Source organism: Anoplopoma fimbria, chromosome 23, assembly GCF_027596085.1.
Source record: "Anoplopoma fimbria isolate UVic2021 breed Golden Eagle Sablefish chromosome 23, Afim_UVic_2022, whole genome shotgun sequence".
In the NCBI taxonomy this organism is placed as follows: domain Eukaryota; kingdom Metazoa; phylum Chordata; class Actinopteri; order Perciformes; family Anoplopomatidae; genus Anoplopoma; species Anoplopoma fimbria.
The window spans coordinates 10,108,358-10,124,454 of NC_072471.1; the positions used below are offsets into that span (position 1 = coordinate 10,108,358).

Sequence of the window (16,097 nt, forward strand, 5' to 3'; positions counted from 1 at the left end):
CACGAGAACACATTATACATCGTTGTGGATCCTCCGTAGCTGTAAACACTTTGATTTATTGACATTCAAACATTTTCTTCACTCAGACTGATTGGCTGAGCTGTCAGTACAAGATGTGTCAGTGAGTGACAGCCAATACCGTGAATACTAAACATGATGAGCGACTGCATGCAGCTTGTTGTTAAGTTACAACTGGTCATAAACATTGTGACAAGATAATTGTATGATGCTTTTATATGGCCTGTGTGAATAGTAACCATCCAGCAAAACACCCTGACGAAAGTGTGTGCATCACATTCCTCCAGCATCCATATGACTCATACACCTAAAAATAATCAGGTGAAATACTTCATTCTGTATATTTTAGGCTTTTTCAAAAGAGCTGACACAGTTTTCAGTTCCTTCAGAAGGCAGTGCAGCCTGCTGCTACTGCACACACACACACACACACACACACACACACACACCGAACACTGATTGGCTATTTTTATAAGTCATTACATAACATGTTAAACTGCTCCATGGGACAACTGAGGTGACCCAGTTAAAATAGCAACCTGGCTTGATTCATTCAACACATGCAGTTTGAGAGAGGGAGAGTGTGTGAAAGACTTTGTATTCAATGCATTGATTATCTCAGAAAAAGGCAAGGAGTAAAATAAGAGGGAAGTTAGAAAAGTGTGCAGTGGGAGTGGGGAGAGGCCTGTGAAATTAACGTACTGAATCCTCTCTTGTAATGCAGAATGTTTTTTTGTTTTTTAACAATGGATGTGAACTGTTATTTAAATAATGCATGTGTTTATACAAGTGTTATAAAGTCGTATTTACCTTTGTATTTTTCTTGTTTGAGAACATGTTGGATGCTTTCATCAAGGCTTCATGTGCAAAGAGCAAACTAAACACCCATCAATGAATGTGATTTCCTTGTATTCTTTTACTTGTGCCGTGCATCTGCAAATACAGTTAATCAAGATCTATAATCAATTCCAAACATCAGTGTACAGAAGGTTTGTAGAGTCTGCAACAGGTGCTTTTTATTGACGAATGTTAACAAAGAGGACTGACACAAAGCGGCCTAAACTCACTCTGCTGCACCATTATACATTAAATATTGTATGTAATACACTGTATAATTGATCTGAAATGAGCATTGGCTACGTGTCAGCAGAAGCAAATAATCACATTATGTCTTCCCACCTGCTGTGCCTCTCTATGTGTGTAAACTGAATGCAAATGAGAAACCTTGAAGGTCTCTTTGCAAGACGGTGAGCGACTGTGTTCGTACCACCTGCAGTGATTAATTAATCAGCATATTTGTGTGTGTGTGGAGATACATTCGTCTCTGCAGATCTTCCAGGCATAAGAGAGGCAGAGAGACACACACACACACACACACACTCACGCACACGCACACACACGATGATTGACATTATCAGATTATTAATGCAGAGCTATTCGCAAGTAAAGACAGAATAAAATTACTTCTTTCCTTGTGGCTTCAGAGACTAGTCAAAGTGATTAATTAACCAATTATTACCTAATCCATATTGTTAATAAAAGCTTACTGCATGAACACACACACACACAGACACACACACAGACACACAGTCAAAAACCACCTGCACATGTACTTTTTTGTCATCTCATATGAATAAAAACAAAGAGGCTTGTTTTTACTTAATGTTCATTTTTACTGATTGATTTCTGCAACATACAAACATTTGTGTGAGTGTGTGTGTGTGTTTTATGTTTGTGTGTGTGTAAGGAGGGGCACACGGTGTGTGTGTGTGTGTGTGTGTGTGTGTGTGTGTGTGTGTGTGTGTGTGTGTGTGTGTGTGTGTGTGTGTGTGTGTGTGTGTATTTGTGTGGGGCTGAATGAGAGTCCCAAAGTAGGCAATGAGCAAGCAGCAGCGAATCACATCGTTCACGCTCACGCCGCTAATGATGATTGGAGGAGAGGGGACAAGGGGGGGGCGGGCTCTCACTTAAAGGCACAGGTGGGCTCTTTTCTGAGATCGAGGCTAGTGTGCATGTGAAGGGGTCAGGTAGGTGGATGAGTATGTGGTAGGTAAACGGAAAGAAATGGAGGATAGAAAAAACGTTTCAGTCTGTCTATTTGAAAGCTTTCGAGCGTATTTTGTAAATTTGACCCACTGACTGCTTAGAGATGCATTGCTCAAGTGAATTGATCTTCTGGCCCGTAGATAGGCATGTTGAAAACAACAGTCTTTTAAAATAAAAATAAAAAAGCAAAGAGGAGGGTCGAAGGGGGATAAAAGAGAGAAAATACTGCAAGGGGAAGTATGAGAGAAGCTGAAAAAAAGGAGATGCTCCTAGTCCAGAACAGGAGATCCATCCTCCTGTTGCATGTTCTACATTAAAAAGAGCTGAGAGACAGAAAAAAAAATCAAAATGTGTAAAAGAAAAAAAAAGAAAAAATGATGAAGAGGTGGATAAAGTATGTGAGAAGAGAAGATAGGAATGAGGCGTTGAGCTGGGGAGCAGTGGACTTGTGACGCAACAAACAACCGTGTATACAAAAATAACTTTTAAAATACCATTTACAAAAAAAACGACCATCATTATTATTATTATTATCATTAATATTATTATTACAATCTTATTCCCAGCCCGTTGTAGCTATCTGAAAGGGGGCTAGATAGATGGCAGTCAATGCTTCTCCTCTGCCAACCAATTAAAACTACATTTTAAATCCTTTTAAGCATATAACTCCAACATAAGAAATAAAAACAACCCTGAAATATTTGCCAGAAGCAAAAAACAAAACGGGCAGCAGAATAATTTACAGTTTGAAGGGAAACACTGCGTAGGGGGGGAATCATCATCATGCACTGACTTTCTTACATCTTCTGTTAATAAGAATATTTAAGAGATAACAAAAAAATCTGAAATATTATATACCGAAACTGCCCTGTACAGTTTTTTTTAATCTTTATAAAACAATGCATATACTGTATAGTTATGGTAGCTAATGAAGTTAGCAGAGAAAAATAAAGAGAAAACAGTAGTCCTGGGTCCCTATCATCATTGTCTCACACATACAGAAGCAGACACAGTATGAATTTTTAGATTTGGCCCTCAGATGAAAAACCATACAAGTCTGATTTCTAGAGAAGTGGTTGTTATGGGAAACCAGACTTTATATTAATCTGTCGAGTCCCATAAGAGTTTAAGGTGATGTGTAACATTCCTACTCCGAAACACTGCAGGTTTATTGCGAGCTAACCGGCTGCTTAAATAAAAAAGATAATTGACTTGCATGGTCGATCATCCAATAGCAGGAGAATGAGAACAAAAAACAGAAGAAAAAAACATGACAGTGCTGAGGGAAAAACAAAAACAAATGAAGAGGAAATTTGAGTCCCATGTAGCAACCAAGAGATGCCAAATAGACACAGAGAAAAATGAACTGATGAGAGAAGCCAAAACTAAGGGGGACAGTCTATTCTGAGAGGCAGACTAAGGCAGGCTCATGTTCCCAGCAGTGAGACCCAGAGTCAAAGAGATGAGTTTGGTCATTACTGTTAAGTCTGGCTGGAAAAAAAGCTGAATTCTTGGACACGCAGTTGCGATCTGCATCTTTGAGGATAAAGATGTCCGACATGTTTCTGCTTTTTTTTTCTTCTAACTCATTTTTGCTTTGTATTATGATGATTTGAGAAGGGAACATCACTCTTTGGTTCAACTTTTTGTGTGTGACGAATTTATTACCTGTCACATAACTCAATTTGCAGCATCTCTGCATTCTCAGTACAGCAAATATAAAGCTACCAGCCAGCAGCCGGTTAGCTTAGCTTAGCATTAAGACTGGAAACGGAGGGAAAAGGCTAGCCCAGCTCTGTTTAGAGTTCCGAAAGTCCGCCGAACCACACTTCAACAGCTCCCTAATTAATGCTTAACATGTTATTTGTTTTATAAGTGCAGAAACTGAAGTTTAACAACAAAAACGTTCGTGTTTCAAGTCTTAATGCTAAGCTAAGCTAAGCAGCTTCTGGCTCAAGCTCTAAATACGGACACGAGAGCTGGATAAAACTTCTCAACAAACACTAAGCAGGAGAGTGAATGAGTTTATTCCCCAAATATGTGGAACAATTCCGTTAACAGGAGGTTTAAGGAGCCAGCGGACTACTGCAGTGACCAAACTATGTCTATATCTATGACTCTGGTGAACAGTGAGGTCAGCATAGAAATATAAAGTACTAGAGCGGAAGTTACTGCAGCTAACACAGGAACGAATCCTACAAGAAACCACAACGGAGGTGAGAAACAGGTCAAAGGTTGTTAACATTCAGCATGAGCACTTCTGTTTCTACGCTGATCCTATGTAATGTAGCACCAGCACACTGAAAGAGAGAGAGAGAGAGAGAGAGAGGGAGGGAGAGAGAAACAGAGAGAGAGAAAGAGAGAGAGAGCACCCCTGGCAACCTGTACATACCCAACAGAAAAGGTTGCATCATGGGTAATAGATTATCTAGGCTCGCTTTGAAGATTGTTTGTTCATTCAGAAGAAGGAAGCGGATACCTTATGGGAGTTCAGTTAAACCCCAGGAATCTGCTTCCCACAGTAGCTTTTCCGATTAAAGATAATTCCTGATTTATGATGAAAACACTTTTTTCCACATTTGACATGTAAGAAGATTTCATATTTAACACGTCAGGGTTAAACCTGCATCCCTCTTCATTTTGCCTCATATGTTATTACGATGCGTCTAAAGCCAGGGAGGAAAAACAATACCTTTTTTTTTTTTTTTAACTAAAGTCACCAATGCAGGAATTATCCTTTAACCATAAACCGGGAAACAGCGTCTAGAGAAGTGAAAACCTATAACGTCAGCAAGCTGAGCAGGAAAATGTGGACAAGCCACTTGACCAGTAAGTTTTCATCTGCTTTGCACAGTGTCACTTTGAAGGAAGGACTGAGGTGGAGGAGGTGGTGTTGCACAAAGTGACACAGAAGGCGTTTCTGTGTAAGATTGTGCCGTCTGTCTGTGTAGCATCTATCAACTAGGTTTTTGGACCAGCCAGGTGAGGTCGGTAGCGTCCATCTCTTGACAAGGAGGACACTGTTGGGTGGACAGGCGGATGGATGGTCCCATCATGTCCACTCCAGAGGGGGTTCCCGGGGGCCTTTGGGCTGAATGCAGCGGTTACCGAACCCTGACAGAAGATGGAAAATTATTCTTTAGCTGGGTTTGTTTTTTCTTTGAACTGAATAAAAAAAGAACACATCCAGAAAAAATTATTTTCCCCCCAGAGGACAATGTGCCGTCAATTGTTGCCTGCTGGTTTCAAAACCATCAAACATTTTCTGCACATGCAGCCCAAAGCTGACGCAAAAGCAATGCCACACATCACAAAAAAGAAAAGATGACTTTGATGAATAGAAATCACGATTGTCAGCACATTTTTCTGCCCAGAGGCTATAAAAATCAGTACTTGTGCAAATAATATTTTGGAATGAAAAGTAGAGAGCTGACAAACGGTCACAGAGGGGGAAAGAAAGAGGTCAATTCACTGACAAAACATGTAAAAAAAAGGTTAGACAGCAGACTTACCCACCCAGGTCTGCCTTGCTGTCTGTTGCCGTGGTGCCAGCAGATGCAGGATCAGCTGGAGATGTCTTCTTAACAGAGTCGGCCACGTCTACACACAAAAACACACAGATGAACTGGCTGGAGGCATTGTGTAAATATATCAGTGGTGTTAAGTGCTCAGGAGGTGCTACCAACCTATTATCATTTCTATTTCTTTATTTAAGTTTAATCTAGTTTGTACTGGAAATACTAAACGCCAGATCAATCAAGTGTTCTCCTCACAGTTCATTTCATAATAAGGTTTGAATTGATTCCCATTACACCCACACTTACTACGAACTTATACATTTCTTAGTGAACTTTTACACACTGATAAAACATTTGGATTGCCAACAAACTTAGTTGATGACCATTAAAAGCTGTCGATCAGCAGCAACATAAATGAAACCAAAGCCCCTTTTTATTCTTTATAAATGCTCCCATCGAGTTACATTCAAAGCTAGTAAAAACAAATCGTCTGACAGTTATTTCTTTCCATAATTCTCTCTGTCACAGACACACACACGCGCACTGAAACCACTGAAGCACCAAATTGGCAGTTACCGTCATCACACAATCCTCATTGCGTGACTCAGCATACGCACACATATTCATTTCACCTCTCGACAGACATGTTTTCTCTTTTTTCCCCCCTTTTTTTCTGTATCTCTTCCTCTCTCGTTATTACTTATTCACTCTCTCTCTCTCTCTTTCGGATGCCCTTTATGACAAATGCCGTCTTATCGTGGACAGGGTTGATTTGTAAAACACTGGAGGTCCGTCTCCCGCTCTGCTCTGCTGACTAACTACTGTGAACAAGCGTAAACACGAGGGGCAAACAGGCAGCACGCAGTCAGAAGCAGGCCGTGGCGACGTCCGTACCTTTGTTTGAGCCGCTCCATTCGGCCAAGGCTGACGTTTTCACGTCGAAAGGGTCTGACGGAGAGAGAGAGAGAGCGTCACAGAGAGTGAGTTTAACAAAGGAAGAACTGGTGGCAAATGAAACAACATAACTTAACCACGACACACATTCCCACACATTCGTACTTCTCAAAACGCTCTCCTCCACTGAGCCAACCTTTCCTCATTACAGCATCACAGTGGGGAGAAAATCCTCCACTTTGGGCTTTAAAAGGGGAACTAAGGCCGCTTACTCATCGGTATTTAGATTGAGTCAGTGCACACAAGTCAGAGCTATGAACCTTCTTGATCATAAACAGTATATGATGACAATGACGAGACAGTAATACACTGTTCTAGATTTCTACTGTGTCACAGTACCCTTAATATATTCCCTCATCTCTATACATCCGCTTCTAAATCACTACAAAAGCAATTAACTATTGTCCCGACTCAATCCTACACACTCACTGTACACAGTGTAATATTTCTAGTATACTGTTTATTCAGTGTGTCGGGAGGCAACACTGTTTTATACTAACAGGAAATGAAACAATACATGCAATACTGGATGTCACTGGCAATATTATTATAATATATTGGCAATAAGAAGGAAAATATATTGCTCATACATATGCAAATGTTTTCTAGTACTGTTTTAAAACCATCCATGTTTTCTTTTATTGTTTTCTGCGGTGTGCATTGCATTGTGGGAGAATAGTGTCCATCTGTCCGGGCAAAAATCAAGATTGTTTTTTAGAGAATACATACTGACGGTTTTAAGTATAGCTTGTTTAGTCATTTTCTGTATGAAGTACGGTTTTGGGACACAGTTTGCCACTAATAGTCTTTCACAGATGGTCTTCAAAAGGAGCCCTGCAGGTCTGAAATACAGCCAATGGTGCCCCCTAGTGTTGTAAAACTGGTAAAGCCTCTCACAAAAGAAATGTGCTGTCTTTTGACGGTGACATTGTTTTAACTCATTTTCATCTCGTGTGCTCTCCTGTGGTTGAATATTTGAACACTCAGAGCACCTTCAGGGAAAATAAGACAACCGAAGGCAAAAAGGTGGCAAAGTTATTTAACAGACTATCCTTTAAAAGTGAGGACACAGACCTGATATACCTGCAATGTGTGTGTCCATCTAACAGTTTGAATCGAGGATGAGGAAAGACTGCGGCCCTACCTGTTCGAACATTGTAAGGTACCAGAAAATAGGAGCAGATAAAATGGGGAAAGAAAATCATATACATCCTTTTTCAGCTCAAATCCGATTGAGAACAACCACTGCAAATGGTTTCACTCAAACTGCCAACCATTAGTATTTAAATGCAATAAGTCTCAAGTCAAAAAGCCTCATATATTCATTGATCCATCCAGCTTCTTTGACCAGCCATGAAAAAAAAAAAAAGAAACACCAGATCCAGGAGGCGACCCAGGGAATCCACCGCACTGGAAACACACCTGTGGATCTTGACCAATGCAAACGCACCTGTGGCCAGTAGGAAGGACTCAGGGGTTCTCGCGGGGAGAGGGGGAGGGGAGTCATCGCTGTCCCAGCAGTCTGGGTTAAAAGGTCAGAGGTCAGATGAGAAGCAACGTTTATTACTGGCCCCAAAAGAAAGACAAGAGATCAGCAGTCAAATGTAAACGATGAAAAAAAGAAAAGCTCAAGTGCTGAAACTCCCAATTGGTGTTTCTGTGATTCCTTCTCTATCTAATGATTATTAGAAGCCCAAAGTGATACAAAAATGTGTTTAGTCACCATGAAAAGCAAATTTAAAACAAAATAGATAGGCAATATGGATGCATTTTGTCATTATATATTTTTGATGTATTATTATTTCTTTCTAAAGCAGTTTTGTGCTGTTCTCAACGACATGAAAGTTAAATCAGCTGTTGCAGTTAAGTTTGAAACACCCTTAAATAACATTTAATAAATTATTATATATTCATGTACTGTCTTTTTAATTTATTAACAAATGTTCCCAATATAACATTTTTTTTTTGCTTTGGCAATACTGAATATGTTTATGCCTATAAAGCCATTTGAATTAGAATTTTAAAATATGTTACAAAGCCGGAAAATGCATTAATTCTGCATTTTTAGTGTCATTTTTCATTAATTGTGAGGGAGGACATGTAACTTATCATAATCTCTCTAACAGACAAAAATACTGAGAACTGCATTAACGCTGATATTGATGCTACAGATTGTAGAAGTTACCCTCCGTTAGTTTTTTAGGACTTTAATGCGTAACCACCACCAAAGGAGATCTGTAATAAGTATTAATTCACATTTCATTTCTGTGACTTTAACTGGTTAATAAGTGAACAGTGTGGTTAAGTTGAAAGGGTGGCAGATTGAGTTGCAACTTAAATCATTTTTAAGCTCTATACAGTCATGATTATATTTCCTTATATTCTCCTTATTTTATCATTTTTAAACTGAGCACTTGTCAATATCCATCCCTGAGGGAATATTGTCTTTCCATGTAGCTGTGAGTTGGTTCTCTTTTAATCCACTGTCCAGCTAAAATAAAAAAATTGTTTTATTCAAGCACAATATCCAAGAAATAATTTGGTATTAATGACCTTATTATCGGCCATGAGCGTGTCTGCTTGGCCTCTTAAAGAAGCCTGACCCCTTAATTATATTTTCTCTCATTCATCTGGAGGGGAGAGGCAGCGGGACGGAGACAATTAACTCTGAGGCTCTGAAGGGTCGAGGTCTAGACTTTAAAGAGGTTTTGCCTTCAGGTTTAATGTCGTTATTAGAAAATGCCACCCTTATTTCTTGGCAAATATGATCTATTGACTACAAAATAATGTCTCTTTTATAGCCAAATGTCTGACCTACAGTCAGTCATTCACGCTGTGATGATTGTATCTTGCAAGGGGATTAAAATAAACAGGAAGTACACTAGGCTGCCAATTAATTTGATACAAATTGCTAAAGCTAATGCAGAAAGATGCTAGTTAATCTCGCTCTGCACCATTTTAAAATAATCATTTTGTGTTTGTGCAGCAGATTAATGTCTCTAGAAGTGAGGTTGTTCCTGATTTCATTAAATAGCTGTTAACAATGCAATTACAAACTCCAGCAGCAAAGACACCATTTTTTATAAGGCTGTTAATCACTTATGGTCAATGCTGCTGCTAACAACAGAGGGAAATCAGGACATTTAGAGTTCACATGCTTTTGTTGTGATGTTGTTTGTATCTCAATCCAGAGATTTTTTTTGTTGTCAAACTACAGTAGTTTCACCTAACAGTGGTTAATGTCTGCAGCTACTAATGATAATTAAATACTGATCATTAAAACATCTATTACTGATAGCAACTCGTACATTTTGACTGGCATTTTTAAGAACATTTCGTTATCTATTTTGAATTCTGATCATTTTTAATTATATTTCATGTCATCGCAATTTTCTTCTCTTTTTTTTGTATATTTTCATGTTTTATATTTTAATACTAACATCGCATGCATTTATTTCACACTTTTTTAACTGTTGTATATTTCTTCTAGTTAGTGGTAAAGCCTTTTGAACTGCACTACTCTAAATAAATAAAGTTTGACCGATTTATTGATAATCCAACCAACAGAACAAGCAGCCACCGGCGTTCACTGGACAACAAGCAGTCGTTAGATTCTTGCAACCAAACAAACAGCAGCCATCAGCGTTTCATAACCGACTCCAAAGCGTTACCGCAGCCCCAGTAAAGGATGAGCCAGAAAGCCAAGCAGACCAGGACGCAAACCAGTCCACTCCAGGACTGTGAGACAAACATGATCATTTTAAATATTGGAAATAACTCAGGAGTGCATGATGCCAGACATTTAAATGGCTACCATAATTTGAATTTAATTGGATTATTTTACAGAAACATGTCATTTTGTTGTGTGTTGTTTTTTTCCTAAAGCAACTTAAAAGCTAGTCTGGAGGCTGCTGGTGTTCCTTGGTATAAATGAGGAACATTTACAATCTTCAAAACAGCACTTTCTCCTTAGTTCCTGAAGTAAGCTGGATGTGCTGAAGTAAAAAAGTTGTATCCATCTTTCAGTAGAGAGAATAGACTATTTAATCGAAAATGTACTAGTTTTAATTTGAAGCAATTTCACAGGAGACAAATGGATTCATATCATGCACCCTCACAGTAAAATCCAAATATTTAAAAATGCAGTTATGTCTGATTTCATCAAGCTTTGAACTCATTCAAGATTAAAAACCGTTCCAAGCAAAAAGTCCACTTCAACCGCTCCATGTCAGCTCCAATCCAAGCAAGAAATCTCTCACGGCAAGATTTCAAAATCTCAAGATTTTGAAATTAACAAAGAAGAAGAAGAACAAGGAGCGATCTCGTTCTTTACACCCCAGAAACGGCATCTCATGGACGCGACCGTGACAGTGAGGCCGTTACCGATGCACAAACAGCGTGACACAGCTCTGCTCAACCCAAACGTGCACACAACTGGCCAATGTGTGTTCATCAGTCTCATGCAGTGTTGATCCTTCACCATCCAACATGCACACACACACACACACACACAACTGCACTGTCACAAAAACACAGAAAGACAGGATTTCATTCGTTATTTCTCCCGTTCCAAAAAAAAACCCAGTCACTTTGACAAACACACACAAGCTGTAAAAGAAAGAGAAGAGATGTTTTGACAGATGTTTGCCTGTTAACATTTGCAGCATTCCTCGCAAACCGACCAATTAGTCATACAGCCGTGCTTGAAATGAGACTGGAACTATTTAATTCAGTCTCTCTCTCCGTCTCTCTCTCTCTTTTCTTGTTATTCCTTTTCATCCTGGTCTCTCTGCCTCTATCTAAGCCAAGAAGTATAACAGTGTGCGTGTGTGTTCACAGACATAACTTCTCATTAGCATGTGGTCTGTCTGAGACCTCTTGTCTCCTAACTGACCTAGAAAATGACTCTACCATGTGGTTTCTCTGAGTGTTTGCCTTTACCAGAGTTTAAGTGAGAATAACTTAAATAGACTCCTAAAGACTTTCAGTGTTTAGTTGAGTTAGTATAGTGTAAATCTATCTGATGTCTAAATCCGATTTATTTATTCAGACGCACGTTTATCTGACTTCCTTTAAAGTTGTTAATGGTTGTTGGAAGGAAAGCAGCCAGTTAGTTAAAGGGATAAGATTGACGCGTTTAATAAAAGCAGCTGGTTGACATACTTGCAGAGCTCTGCCCCGCGATCGACATGGGCAACACCTTCCGGGCCGGCTGCTGGTCTCCGTGTTGAGAGGACGTGGTCACCATGGCCGTTGCCGTGGATACGTTAGTACGATAACCCTCCTTTCCTTCGGACATCTCTCCATCCGCCTCCGCGTCCGAGTTATCGGAGTGCAAGGGGTTGGTGAAACTCAGGGCAGTCCTAACAGGTGTGGAGGAGGAGGAGGAGGAAGAGGAGGAGGAGATGCGGGAGGAGGAGGAGGAGGAGATGTGGGAGGAGGAGGACGAGGATGGGGCGACGCGGTCCGAGGAGGAAGACGAGGAGCAGGTTTTGGGGAAATGTTTGTCGGGGCTGCTGCAGGGCTTGCCCCACGCTGCATGGCCGGCCTTCGCCTCCGTTCTCTCCCCTCCGTGCGTCTCCCCCTTCTCACTCTTCACGGGCAGGTGGTTCGGTCTGGCTAGGACGCCCACGTCTGCATGACTCTCCCCGCATCCGCCTGCTCCTCCCTCCGTGCCCGAGTCCTCCGACAGCGAGGAGCTAGACGTCAGCAGGGATTGGCCAGAGCGGGCTTTGAAGGCGTGGGTTCTCTGCAGCGCTGCAGCGCTGTTGGGGGAACCGCTGCCTACTCCGCCCGCTACTCCCATGGAGGAGGAAGTGTCAAAACTACGAGGTCCTTCCTGTAACGGCACCTTTTTGATCTCAATGCTCAGCTTCCTCTCGATCCGAGGAGCACCGGAGCATTCAACAGCTGGAGAGAGGGGCGAGGAGGGGGTCTGGCTCTGGCCCGATTCAGATTTCGTCGATGTAGATTTGTTGTTATAGTTGTCATTGAGATCTAGATTTGAGACCTGAGTCTGCTGCTTTTGACTCTGTAGATCTTTCTGCTCTGCTGGACTGGGCTGCTTGTTCGGACTGGGTTCGGACTGGTTCTGCTCCTTGTCTGCGTCTTTATTCTAAAAGGAAATAAAAACATTTAAGCACCTTTTGCAGCGAAAGTCATCTTATTTCACATATTCTTAGTACTCGCTAACAATTTTTATTTTTTTATATTTCAGGATTAACATTTGCAACAGTTAATTAAAAATGCTATAGTTAAAGTTAGAGCTGGAACAATTCGTAATTAAACGACAGAAAAATCTTAATTTTGTCGATAGATTAATCGTCCCTTTTCAAGCAAAAAAAGGCTTCTGCAGATCTTTACGTCTCTGTACAAGTTACTCACCTGCGCGGTAGCCAGGACGTGGATGACAGGTTTGGGGTGGTAGCGGTCGTTGTCCTGCCGCACGTTGGTGACGGTGGGGAAGGCTGAAGGTGGAGACGGGGTCAGAATAGGGGGGACGGGGTGAGGCTCCGGGGGCTGGAGTATCTCCTCCTTCACATCACCTTCTGCCTGCGAACTACACAGAGATAGATAAAGAGAGATCATTCATTGGCATTCTATTTTGTTTTTACGCTATAAAAAAAAGTGGCTTGATTGTTAAAGAACAAATCTTATTTGCTTGAGAAAGAAAGAAAGAAAGAAAGAAAGAAAAAAGAAACAGGTTTGAAGGCAAATAAGGAAATTAAAATGATGAAAGGACAAGAATTACATCATACTGGTCTGAAAGCTTCCAGACAGTTTTAAATTATTCTAAAATGAAATGATGAAACTTGAATGATGAAATTAACTTATACTTAATATATTCCATACACTAATGAAACTAAAAAGGTAGTTTCTGTTCATGTTGTTACGCTTAGTATCCGCCACTAGGTGGCAGAATCTAAAAAAAATGCTCACATGTCCGGGACAAATCAGACTTCCTCAGATGTTACTTTATGTTTCGCCCATATTTTGTTGATTTAAGGTCGAGTTATTAAGCGAACGGAAAACAGACTGAATCACCACAACAGAGTTCATCCCTCTGAATGAATGCATTGTATTTTGTATTAAATTCTTCCAGAACTGCAGTGCAAAGTTGAGAAAACATTTCTTAAGGGGAAACTAAAGCACTTTATTCTGCTATCATTACATTCTTTTCTTAAGTCACTGTTAGTCACTGGCACAAAGGTAATGTTTAGCTACCAAAGTGTACACGGCGTCATCTAACAGTTACATTCAGTGTAGGACTGTTGGTACAGTGTAGTATCTGCAGTACTGCATAAAGGTGTGAATTATATTGCTGTCAATGTTCAACAAAAGTCTCCCACATGCACAGCCCTGTGTAATAAACTACTCATAAACAAAGCTATAGGTAATTAAAGTGTAGGAGGTGTGAATTATACACAGGATACTGAGGTTGTGACCACACAGTAATGGAAAGTTAAACAGTGAGATAATGTTCCACTCTGGAGAATATGCATTTACATATCCAAGCAAATGTATACACACACACATAGGAAAAAAAATAAAGAGTGAAAGGATGTGGTGGTGTGCTAACTCAAGAGTGCATAACTGAAGCGAGAGCTATACGTAGGACTGCACATGATGCGTGTGTGTGTGTGTGTGTGTGTGTGTGTGTGTGTGTGTGTGTGTGTGTGTGTGTGTGTGTGTGTGTGTGTGTGTGTGTGTGTGTGTGTGTGTGTGTGTCTAAGAGACATATAGATAGAATGTCAGACACACATATATGTTGCAAGCCAGAAGGAGGGGGGACTTCCTTTTCTTGAGCAACGTTGGAGTTGCAGTCGCTTCCTCATAAAGCCATGCTGTAGCTGCCAGTGGCTGACATGTGTATTTTTGTGTATTAATGGAAAGCATGCAATAATTTACACTAAATCACCAGATTTATAACTTTCTTTATAATCTCAGTGGGGAGGTCAGAGGTCATGATTACTGGATTCCTGGTGAGATTAAGCTCAACTCAAGAGCTTTTCTAATCTACAGTTATATTTTATGGGTATCTTATTGTTAATTATTGCTCTCCAGGTTAAAAGAGCTTTCAGTAATGAAAACATAAATGACTCCTCAGAGTTTCTTCCTCTATATGGCCTAAAGATTATTCACAATATTTAACGTGAACACAGATGATTCCCACTGGTGCCGATTGTTGCCATGGGGATATGAATCATTTAGATACCACAGAGATTATTCGGGGCTCTGTGTCCCTCTACGATGATATTAGATAAGATTCAATTAAAAAGGAAAAAAGGAAAACTGAGCTATTACAACAGCAAAACAAATAATCTGTATAAAAGAGAGTAAAGCACATAAGACATTTGAAAACTGCAACAGTAGGCATCCATGAAAAATGCAAGTAGGTATGAAAGTATAATGAGGGTTTACATAAAGCGTATGAATAAGTAGTAGTAGTGCCTATATTATATAGTATTATATATTTTATAATCACTAAAAAAACAGCTGCAAAGGGAGAAAAATGCTGATCAACTGTAAGAAAATGAAAACGAGCATGTAACCTGCAAATATCTATTTTCCCAAAGCTATGCATCAGTGGCCACAACTACATACAACTTCCCCAAAACGTTGGCTATCCTGCAACTCCGGCACTACCTTGTTTTATAGCAACTTTCTCTTTAATTTGCTTAATTACATTTAATTATGCGAGTGCAGCCAAAACACCATATTAACTCTTCACGAGAAAAACCTGCCTTGTTAGAAAAAAAAACACGTGACATCCTGGAACTGATTCCCTCACCTTTGATACACGGACAGACACTATAAAATGAATAAATGCTCATCTGTTTATATTCATTGCATCTTCAGAGTGAGAAATGTTGCTAACACTTTATGTCCACATATTTAGCTTTTATATTAATGACCTAAACATGTGGTCAATGGCTTATCTCACACGATCTCTCATAACACACAATGATATATTTCTAAGCAGATACATTATTAATACATTTGTGGACAACCATAAACTCCTTCTTTGGGCCCCCGTAAGAGTGGGCTGGTGTTAACACAGGAAATGTGTGACAACATAGTAAAAAATGTTGTAATTATTAATATTAAATGTGTCTTCACACAAGTTAAAATTGTTGAAAAATACTCCACATTAATAATTATATATGTTCTTATGTCTATCTGTAACTTTATTATACTGTTTTAAAACATTTATTTAATGCTTTTATTTTGTTACTAAATGCTATATATGGGGATTTCTGCAACTATATTAAAACCTGCTTCAAAGAGATTTATACGAAACTAATCATACACTCCATATTCTTCCACTTTTGTCCTGCAGCATAAAAACACTACAACCATCCACATACTGTTATGGTGACACAGTTAAGAGTCACACAAACAGTATGCACACATGCACACATAAGCAAACCTAAACTCACACATATGTATGCATTGCAAACAAATGCACGCCTTCACAAGAATTTGAAAATGATTCACCACACACACACACACACACACACAGAAACTCAAACACACACACACACAAAAACAAGTGCATTC

The 16,097-nt window shown here is 39.8% G+C and overlaps 1 protein-coding gene across 3 annotated transcripts in view; it reads right to left on the reverse strand.

Moving 5' to 3' along the window:
- Positions 1-16,097, reverse strand: part of ptpn12 (protein tyrosine phosphatase non-receptor type 12) — a 44,676-nt gene that overhangs the window by 71 nt on the left and 28,508 nt on the right. The window contains exons 13-17 of one of the 3 annotated variants that reach the window (XM_054624561.1): positions 12,921-13,095; positions 11,700-12,651; positions 6,477-6,530; positions 5,581-5,664; positions 1-5,178 (exon numbers count right to left, since the gene is read on the reverse strand). The exon at positions 1-5,178 is cut by the window's left edge and continues 71 nt beyond it. In XM_054624561.1, the coding sequence (XP_054480536.1) occupies positions 5,117-5,178; positions 5,581-5,664; positions 6,477-6,530; positions 11,700-12,651; positions 12,921-13,095 (1,327 nt within the window). In that variant the 3' untranslated portion in view covers positions 1-5,116. Of the gene's footprint in view, positions 5,179-5,576; positions 5,665-6,476; positions 6,531-11,699; positions 12,652-12,920; positions 13,096-16,097 lie in introns of all 3 variants that reach the window. The other 2 variants (XM_054624562.1, XM_054624563.1) reach the window with 2 other exon arrangements.